This window comes from Oncorhynchus clarkii, chromosome 1 (assembly GCF_045791955.1).
Source record: "Oncorhynchus clarkii lewisi isolate Uvic-CL-2024 chromosome 1, UVic_Ocla_1.0, whole genome shotgun sequence".
Taxonomy (NCBI): Eukaryota; Metazoa; Chordata; class Actinopteri; order Salmoniformes; family Salmonidae; genus Oncorhynchus; species Oncorhynchus clarkii.
In genome coordinates this window covers 85,725,832-85,736,761 of record NC_092147.1, presented here as the reverse complement: position 1 = coordinate 85,736,761, position 10,930 = coordinate 85,725,832, and the positions used below count along the sequence as shown (strand labels likewise).

The following is a 10,930-nucleotide window of genomic DNA, read 5'->3' as shown; positions in this document are numbered from 1 at the left end:
GGTAACATAAGACATTCTATTGCCCTGTTGGAGCTAGTAACATAAGACATTCTACTGCCCTGTTGGAGCTGATAACATAAGACATTCTATTGCCCTGTTGGAGCTAGTAACATAAGACATTCTACTGCCCTGTTGGAGCTACTAACATAAGACATTCTACTGCCCTGTTGGAGCTAGTAACATAAGACATTCTACTGCACTGTTGGAGCTAGTAACATAAGACATTCTACTGCCCTGTTGGAGCTAGTAACATAAGACATTCTACTGCCCTGTTGGAGCTAGTAACATAAGACATTCTACTGCCCTGTTGGAGCTAGTAACATAAGACATTCTACTGCCCTGTTGGAGCTGGTAACATAAGACATTCTACTGTCCTGTTGGAGCTGGTAACATAAGACATTCTACTGCCCTGTTGGAGCTAGTAACATAAGACATTATACTGCCCTGTTGGAGCTGGTAACATAAGACATTCTACTGCCCTGTTGGAGCTAGTAACATAAGACATTCTACTGCCCTGTTGGAGCTAGTAACATAAGACATTCTACTGCCCTGTTGGAGCTGGTAACATAAGACATTCTACTGCCCAGTTGGAGCTGGTAACATAAGACATTCTACTGCCCTGTTGGAGCTAGTAACACAAGACATTCTACTGCCCTGTTGGAGCTGGTAACATAAGACATTCTACTGCCCTGTTGGACCTGGTAACACAAGACATTCTACTGCCCTGTTGGAGCTAGTAACATAAGACATTCTACTGCCCTGTTGGAGCTAGTAACATAAGACATTCTACTGCCCTGTTGGAGCTGGTAACTTAAGACAAGACATTCTACTGCCCTGTTGGAGCTAGTAACATAAGACATTCTACTGCCCTGTTGGAGCTTGTAACATAAGACATTCTACTGCCCTGTTGGAGCTGGTAACACAAGACATTCTACTGCCCTGTTGGAGCTGGTAACATAAGACATTCTATTGCCCTGTTGGAGCTAGTAACATAAGACATTCTACTGCCCTGTTGGAGCTGATAACATAAGACATTCTATTGCCCTGTTGGAGCTAGTAACATAAGACATTCTACTGCCCTGTTGGAGCTGATAACATAAGACATTCTACTGCCCTGTTGGAGCTGGTAACATAAGACATTCTACTGCCCTGTTGGAGCTGGTAACACAAGACATTCTACTGCCCTGTTGGAGCTTGTAACATAAGACATTCTACTGCCCTGTTGGAGCTAGTAACATAAGACATTCTGCTGCCCTGTTGGAGCTGGTAACTTAAGACATTCTACTGCCCTGTTGGAGCTAGTAACACAAGACATTCTACTGCCCTGATGGAGCTTGTAACATAAGACATTCTACTGCCCTGTTGGAGCTGGTAACACAATACATTCTACTGCCCTGTTGGAGCTGGTAACATAAGACATTCTACTGCCCTGTTGGAGCTGGTAACATAAGACATTCTACTGCCCTGTTGGAGCTGATAACGTAAGACATTATATTGCCCTGTTGGAGCTAGTAACATAAGACATTCTACTGCCCTGTTGGAGCTGATAACATAAGACATTCTACTGCCCTGTTGGAGATGATAACATAAGACATTCTACTGCCCTGTTGGAGCTGGTAACATAAGACATTCTACTGCCCTGTTGGAGCTAGTAACATAAGACATTCTACTGTCCTGTTGGAGCTGATAACATAAGACATTCTACTGCCCTGTTGGAGCTGGTAACATAAGACATTCTACTGCCCTGTTGGAGCTGGTAACATAAGACATTCTTCTGTCCTGTAGGAGCTAGTAACATAAGACATTCTACTGCACTGTTGGAGCTGGTAACATAAGATATTCTACTGCCCTGTTGGAGCTGGTAACATAAGACATTCTACTGCCCTGTTGGAGATGATAACATAAGACATTCTACTGCCCTGTTGGAGCTGGTAACATAAGACATTCTACTGCCCTGTTGGAGCTGGTATCACAAGACATTCTACTGCCCTGTTGGAGCTTGTAACATACGACATTATACTGCCCTGTTGGAGCTGGTAACACAAGACATTCTACTGCCCTGTTGGAGCTGGTAACATAAGATATTCCACTGCCCTGTTGGAGCTGGTAACATAAGACATTCTACTGCCCTGTTGGAGCTAGTAACACAAGACATTCTACTGCACTGTTGGAGCTAGTAACATAAGACATTCTACTGCCCTGTTGGAGCTGGTAACACAAGACATTCTACTATCCTGTTGGAGCTGGTAACATAAGACGTTCTACTGTCCTGTAGGAGCTGGTAACATACGACATTCTACTGCCCTGTTGGAGCTGGTAACATAAGACATTCTACTGCACTGTTGGAGCTGGTAACATAAGACATTCTACTGCCCTGTTGGAGCTGATAACACAAGACATTCTACTGCCCTGTTGGAGCTAGTAACATAAGACATTCTACTGCCCTGTTGGAGCTAGTAACATAAGACATTCTACTGCCCTGTTGGAGCTAGTAACATAAGACATTCTACTGCCCTGTTGGAGCTAGTAACATAAGACATTCTACTGTCCTGTTGGAGCTGATAACATAAGACATTCTACTGCCCTGTTGGAGCTGGTAACATAAGACATTCTACTGCCCTGTTGGAGCTGGTAACATAAGACATTCTTCTGTCCTGTAGGAGCTAGTAACATAAGACATTCTACTGCACTGTTGGAGCTGGTAACATAAGATATTCTACTGCCCTGTTGGAGCTGGTAACATAAGACATTCTACTGTCCTGTAGGAGTTGGTAACATAAGACATTCTACTGTCCTGTAGGAGCTTGTAACATAAGCATTTCCCTGCACCTGATATAACACCAAATCTGTGTACGCGACCAATACATTTTTGAAACACTTTAAATACTGTGTCTGCATGACCTCTGTCTAATCTTTGTACTCATGTGATCTAGTATGTCTCTAATGTCTGGAGGGGAACTGACACTCTTTCTCTGGCTCTCCCTTTCCCCTCTAACAGGACTTTGGTCCCCTAGGACGCCCTGGTGCATCCACAATGGCACCCCTATTCCCTATATAGTGAACTACTTTTGACCAGGGCCAATAGGGACCAGGGCCAATAGGGCTCTGGTCAGAAGTAGTGCACTATATAGAGGATATGGAGTCATTTGGGATGCAGGCCCTGTCTGCCTCTGGGAGATGGTGGCCCTTGATTTGTTATGTCTCCTCATGCAGAGAGGACTGCAGAAGCGAAGCACCTGGAAACTTTTCATGCTGGCCCTCAAAGGTTATAGTGGTTGTCATCTCTTTTCTCACAGCATCAATTCTATTTTAAAACAGCATGTGAAAGTATATTCCAGATTCAGGGATTCAAGTAGGTGTACTAAAGGAACACAAGAGAGTGTTCAGGTTTTTTAACATGGGGGAGTGGGCAATACAGGGTGGCTTGATGATTGCCCCCTGTCCAAGCCATGAAGGGTGGCTTGATGATTGCCCCCAGTCCAAGCCATGAAGGGTGGCTTGATGATTGCCCCCAGTCCAAGCCATGAAGGGTGGCTTGATGAATGCCCCCAGTCCAAGCCATGAAGGGTGGCTTGATGATTGCCCCCAGTCCAAGCCATGAAGGGTAGCTTGATGATTGCCCCCAGTCCAAGCCATGAAGGGTGGCTTGATGAATGCCCCCAGTCCAAGCCATGAAGGGTGGCTTGATGAAGGTCCCCAGTCTGAGGCATGAAGGGTGGCTTGATGATTGCCCTCGGTCCAAGCCATGAAGGGTGGCTTGATGATTGCCCCCAGTCCAAGCCATGAAGGGTGGCTTGATGAATGCCCCCAGTCCAAGCCATGAAGGGTGGCTTGATGATTGCCCCCAGTCCAAGCCATGAAGGGTGGCTTGATGAATGCCCCCAGTCCAAGCCATGAAGGGTGGCTTGATGATTGCCCCCAGTCCAAGCCATCAAGGGTGGCTTGATGATTGCCCCCAGTCCAAGCCATGAAGGGCATTTTGATCAACTTCATATTAGCTTTATGTACAGTTTAAGGGCCATACAAAATATATTACTCTCCCCAGGATATATATAAATCCCGGGGAACAAGAAAATGTTAACATTATGAACTTGTGATTATCCTTCTATGCCCTTGACATTTTCACACTGGAAGCCAAACAGATGCACAGATCAATCTGCACAGTAGTCATGTGTATTGGTGAGAGAAAATAATACATTCTACACTGTTAGAAAAAGGTGTTCTTAAAGTGTTCTTTGCGGAGGGATAAGGTTCTACAAAGAACCGTTTTCATCTGGAGAACCCTTTTATAAATAGTATGTAGCCTCTCATTACTTCTAAAATGGAAACTTACTTTTTGGTAAGATTGCAACAGAAAACAAATGAAAATATGGGCCAAATTTCATGGGCCAAAGAATCCCCTATGTTGATGGAATATTGACTTTGATATTACTTTATTGAAGGAGGTGAGAATGAATCCGATGTAATTGAAAGAGAAGGTTAGGTTGGGTAATGCCATTCTTTAAAGTCAGACTGTGAAAAAATGTGCATAACCTCATTTTACAAAAACATAAAATCTGGAATAAAAACAGGATAAATCCATCAAACGTGATGTATTGATTGATCATTGAGAAAACATTTCCAAAAACAAAAAGTTTAACCACATCAGAATATATCTTTGTCACGGATTAGCAGAACCCCGTGCCATTAAGTCAATGCAGCCATTTTTACCTCAATATCAAATCATTTCTGGGTAACACTTTAGTACCTTACTGTAATAGTGGTCAATTCAAATGGTCAGAAATAAACAAAGAGACATTTCTCAAGCAACATGTAGTGGTCTGAATGAGGGTGCTAGGACTGTCTGGGAGTGGTCTGAATGAGGGTGCTAGGACTGTCTGGGAGTGGTCTGAATGAGGGTGCTAGGACTGTCTGGGAGTGGTCTGAATGAGGGTGCTAGGACTGTCTGGGAGTGGTCTGAATGAGGGTGCTAGGACTGTCTGGGAGTGGTCTGAATGAGGGTGCTAGGACTGTCTGGGAGTGGTCTGAATGAGGGTGCTAGGACCGTCTGGGAGTGGTCTGAATGAGGGTGCTAGGACTGTCTGGGAGTGGTCTGAATGAGGGTGCTAGGACTGTCTGGGAGTGATCTGAATGAGGGTGCTAGGACTGTCTGGGAGTGGTCTGAATGAGGGTGCTAGGACTATCTGGGAGTGGTCTGAATGAGGGTGCTAGGACTGTCTGGGAGTGGTCTGAATGAGGGTGCTAGGACTGTCTGGGAGTGGTCTGAATGAGGGTGCTAGGACTGTCTGGAAGTGGTCTGAATGAGGGTGCTAGGACTGTCTGGGAGTGGTCTGAATGAGGGTGCTAGGACTGTCTGGGAGTGATCTGAATGAGGGGCCTAGAACTGTCTGGGAGTGGTCTGAATGAGGGTGCTAGGACTGTCTGGGAGTGGTCTGAATGAGGGGCCTAGAACTGTCTGGGAGTGGTCTGAATGAGGGGCCTAATTGGATGAGCTTAATGCGAGGGATATGTACCTGAAAACTAGCTGTTATTGGCAGAGAGGTTTGAAACTGCCTTTGTTATTGGTCTATTAACTCATACCGCCTGGTGATGTTCATTTCTCTACATCCTCCAACGTCGTTTTAGAGAATTTGGCAGTACTTCCAAATGGCCTCACAACAGCAGAACAAGTGTATGGCGTTATGTGACCGAGCGATTTGATGATGTCAACTTTGTGAACAGGGTGCCCCGTATACTGTGACGAGATCCTGAGCCTCATTGTCGTGCCATTCATCCGCCGCCATCACCTCATGTTTCAGCATAATAATGCACGGTCCCATGTCCCAAGGATCTGTACACAACTCCTGAAAGCTAAAAATGTCTCCGTTCTTCCATGACCTGGATACTCACCAGACTCTGGCTCTGGATCTACGTTTATGACAGTGTGTTCCAGTTCCCGCCAATAGCCAGCAACTTCACACAGCCATTGAAGAGGAGCAGGACAACATTCCACAGGCCACAATCAACAGCCTGATCAACTCTATGTGAAGGAGATGTGTCGCTGTATGAGGCAAATTGTGTTTTTTGTTCATTTTTGTTCATTGTTCATTGGAGGATATCTACCCACTACCTTAAAGACAGATTATCATCATCACACCTGCGGGGCGGCAGGTAGCCTAGTCGTTAGTGTTGGACTAGTAACCGGAAGATCGAATCCCTGAGCTGACAAGGTAAAAATATGTGGTTCTGCCCCTGAACAGGCAGTTAACCCACTGTTCCTAGGCTGTCATTGAATATAATAATTTGTTGTTAACTGACTTGCCTAGTTAAATAAAGGTTTAAAAAAAACTTGAGGGCTGGCTAGCTAGTTATCTACCCTAGTTATCTAAAACAGATTACCATCAACTTGTGAGGGCCAGTTATCTACCCAGCACCTTTAAGACAGATTACCATCAACTCGTGAGGGCCAGTTATCTACCCAGCACCTTTAAGACAGATTACCATCAACTTGTGAGGGCCAGTTATCTACCCAGCACCTTTAAGACAGATTACCATCAATTTGTGAGGGCCAGTTATCTACCCACCACCTTTAAAACAGATTACCATCAACTTGTGAGGGCCAGTTATCTACCCAGCACCTTTAAGACAGATTACCATCAATTTGTGGGGGCCAGTTATCTACCCACCACCTTTAAAACAGATTACCATCAACTTGTGAGGGCCAGTTATCTACCCAGCACCTTTAAGACAGATTACCATCAATTTGTGAGGGCCAGTTATCTACCCACCACCTTTAAAACAGATTACCATCAATTTGTGAGGGCCAGTTATCTACCCAGCACCTTTAAGACAGATTATCATCAACTTGTGAGGGACATTTATCTACCCAGCACCTTTAAGACAGATTACCATCAATTTGTGAGGGCCAGTTATCTACCCAGCACCTTTAAAACAGATTACCATCAACTTGTGAGGGCCAGTTTATAATTGCGTGCTATAAAATCCCCTGATAATGTAAATCACACACGACCATATTCACATGCATGAAACCATATTGAAAATCTGAGCATGGCAAGCATCCCTGTGTGTCACTGATAGGAAGCAGACTGTGATATGGATCGGGGTGGGCATTACAGTCTATTGGATCAATAACTTCGGATGTGGGAGCCTGACTGCATTGAGCTGGAGCTACCACTCTTTAAGAGCCAGGGTTATTACAATGCATCCATTGACTAATCAGGTCTGCAGGGCCTAGTGAACAAATGACAGAGCAGGATAAGAGTGGCAGCAGAGAGAAGACAGAGTGCCGTCTATAATTAAAGCGCTCTTTAATGCATTGTACAACAATTAACTGGTATCAATCTGAATCAGTGCAATAATGCTTGGCTCATTCACAGAGGCAAGGAGTTGATTAAAAAATATATATATATATGTCTTCGCTTTAATAATGTGTAATTAGATAAAATACACTTTTATTGATTTGGTAGTTCTATGAATCAAGAGCAATTTTACAGGAGTCTCGCTCCCTTCATTTTAGTGCCGTGTGGAATGACTGCCTCAACCATAGAGCTAGAATTATGCGATTAGTCTCTGTGGGCAGATAAATTGGACATACAATGCACATAATGTCAAGTGGTACGTGTTACTATGTCGGCATCATCTTTAGCACCTTCAGTGTTGTAGCACAGATGGAAACATTAGGAACTCACTATATATTTCATTAGTTTTGCCCCCCTATAGGCTATAGTAACATATGGGATATAATCTATATCATTTTTATGCAAACATGAAACTCTTTTAATCAACTGAATCTGAAAGGTGTCATGATATGTACAGTTATGTTTAAAATTAAATGTTTGAAATGAAATGGTACATAGGTTTGTGATATAGATTGATTTACATTTAGCATTGCAATGTTGACAGAAATACAATATTATACATTGCCCCACATTACAAAACCACTTCCAATTCTTGTATACATGTGGTCCTCAGTTGTGTACGATGCTATTTATAAACAGGTAGAACAGTCTCGTCGACCCATCCCTTTCAGTTGCCAGAAGCAACTCTAAATCATCAAAGTACTACATTATTTTTCTCCCCAGTGTCAAATATACACTATTGTGGACAACCAAGGATTACAACTATGTTCAGTCCTTCAGCAGTTTATCTTATATGTTTCAGGTCTAGTTTGTAAGTTTGATTAAACAAAGTTGTAAAAGAAAGTTTGTAAAACAACTTTCAATTGATTTGGAACAAGATGTGTTTCTAGGCAAGTTCCTTTTTGTGAAATTGTTTGGTGCTTGAAAGAGGAAATATGAATTTATCATGAGGACACCAGTCCTTCTGCGAGACCAGCTGCCTGCCACATGAAATCCCAAATCTGGCAACTTCCTGGCTGTGGCAATATGAGGCAAATCGCGTCTGTCTCAATCAAGAATGTACTTTCCAAAACCCACTGGCACTGTTTAAAGAAACAAACAGTTTTTGTAAAAAAAAAAGAATAATAATCTGAAATATATGTATATCTTAGAGATGTTCCTTTCCCACAGTATAACCTTTGTTCTGCAGCATTTATGAATAATGTTCAGTATTAATGTTTATCACAGGTTGAATCAGGGTCTCTCTGTGGGGTCTCTAAGGATAATAGTGGTCCTGGTGATTTTTCTAAATCTGGTTATTACATTATAATACAAGCAGATAGCATCTAGCTAGGTACTGTACATCCTGTACAGGTATGTTACAAATGTCTGGTTTGGGTTTAGATAGAATCAGAGTGATCTGAGAGACTCCTAGGGGTCTTAGTGGTGGTCCTCTGATGACTCACAGTCCTGCATACAGACTCCTGCATTCTCCTCAGGCAGGGCAGGTAATGGCCCGCAGCCGCCCTGAAGTCACTCCTCAGGAACGTATAAAGTATAGGGTCCAGCACACTGTTGAGGCTCAGCAAACCCCTGCCCAGCTGGTAGGGCACAAACACTGTCTTCTCCCACTCACAGGCGTCACCGTGGAGAAGCAATCCAATGTACTTCACGCATCCTGTGATGTGGTAGGGGCCGAGGACCAGGATGAAGATGACCATCAGCAGAATGAGAAGCCCCCTGATGCGATGCTTCTCTTCCGTTCCCAAGGTACCAATGGCCGACAAAGACCTCAGGGTCTTCCGGTGGAGGATCACGATGAAGGCGAGAGGGATGATGAAGGACAGGGATAAGGTGATCAATCGGTAGATGATGAACCCCTCCTTGGAAGGGTAGCTCTCGATACACAGGGTGTGATTGTCGTTGGGTTGCATTTTACGCAAGATGATGGATGGAGGCACGGCTACCACGACCCATATGCTAAGGGCTATCCATCGTGCAAACTTCAGCTTTCTCAATGCTTGGAATCTCAGAGGCTTGGCGATGGCCAAGTAGCGCTCCAAAGCGATGATGCACATGAAGGCAATGCCGGTGTAAATGCTGACGTAGAAACTGACCCCCAATAACTGGCAGGAAGTGGACCCGAATCGCCAGTTGTGACCCCTGCGATAGTAGTCAATCCATAGAGGTACAGTGAACAGTTGGAGGAGATCCGAAAGGAGCAGGTTGATCACGTACACCGGTAAGACGTTTTCAGACTTGATCAGACGATAGAGCCCGAATAGGGCCATCAGATTGAGGGGAGTGCCAATGATGAAGAAGATACTGTAGATTACAGGAAGGTAGATGGCATCTTGGCTGAGGTCCACTCCACAATTGTTGGCTTCATTCAGGTTACTATTACCAGAGCTGGGGGTGGGAGTCATGTCCATGATGTCCTTAAGAATCAAGAGGATATGTTAAGTTGATATGATATAGATTGTATAGTAATTATTTACCCCATTACACATTCTGAGCCTGTAACTTGATGTTTTCACAATTTAAATTATATTTTTGTAATCAACACCTTCAACTTGATACTAAGAGGGTTTAAAGTATAATTAAAAGGAGAGGGTATAAAGAGTCATTAAAACTGGAGGGTATAAAGTATCAGAAAACCAGAGGGTATAAAGTATCATTAAAACGAGAGGGAATAAAGTATCATTAAAACGAGAGGGAATGAAGTATCATTAAAACTAGAGGGTATAAAGTATCATTAAAACTAGAGGGTATAAAGTATCATTAAAATTAGACGGTATAAAGTATCATTAAAACTAGAGGGTGTAAAGTATCATTAAAACTAGAGGGTATAAAGAGTCATTAAAATGAGAGGGTATAAAGTATCAGAAAACCAGAGGGTATAAAGAGTCATTAAAACTAGAGGGTATAAAGTATCATTAAAACTAGAGGGTATAAATTATCATTAAAACTAGAGGGAATAAAGTATCATTAAACCCAGAGGGAATAAAGTATCATTAAACCCAGAGGGAATAAAGTATCATTAAATCTAGTCGTTATAAAGTATCATTAAAACTAGTGGGTATCAAGTATCATTAAAACTAGTGGGTATAACCTACCATTAAAAGGGTGTGAAGTATCATTAAAACGAGAGGGAAAAAAACATATAGATGACCACTAAATTACCATGAATTTCAAAACACTGATGTGAATTCTCTCCCTGACTTTGTCTTCTTATGTTATCAAAATATAAATATGACAGAACTAATCAAAACATACCTGAAATCTTGTATTAGCTGCACTTTTCCAACAATATCAGAATGTCTTATTGGGAAACCTCATTAGAGAGAGTGTGAGTTGAGTAGTCAGTACCAAACGATATGCCAACAGTGTGTCTTTGTACAGGATGTGAAGTAATGCCATAGATATATTTATTTTGATGGTGGTGAAACAGAAGTCATGAAATCATAAAATGAAACACGTTACATTAACCACAGCAGGAAGTTGAGAATACCGATAATAAGAAGCTAAAATGTGCCAGTCACTGTGTTGTTAATTACTGGTCAACAGAGAAATAACTATATAAAATGTGTAAA

At 42.8% G+C, this 10,930-nt stretch overlaps 1 protein-coding gene across 1 annotated transcript; it reads right to left on the bottom strand.

Moving 5' to 3' along the window:
- Positions 1–7,402: 7,402 nt before the first annotated feature.
- On the bottom strand, positions 7,403–10,716 carry LOC139418091 (G-protein coupled receptor 4-like). Its single transcript, XM_071167272.1, has 2 exons — positions 10,614–10,716; positions 7,403–9,775 (listed from the first exon to the last, which is right to left on the bottom strand). Exon 2 carries the CDS (start codon positions 9,767–9,769, stop codon positions 8,738–8,740), a length of 1,032 nt encoding a protein of 343 aa, XP_071023373.1. The 5' UTR covers positions 9,770–9,775; positions 10,614–10,716; the 3' UTR covers positions 7,403–8,737.
- Positions 10,717–10,930: the final 214 nt, after the last annotated feature.

Bases quoted from the DNA above. Each gene is read 5' to 3' on its own strand.
- LOC139418091 (XM_071167272.1), bottom strand. From the start codon at position 9,769: ATGGACATGACTCCCACCCCCAGCTCTGGTAATAGTAACCTGAATGAA.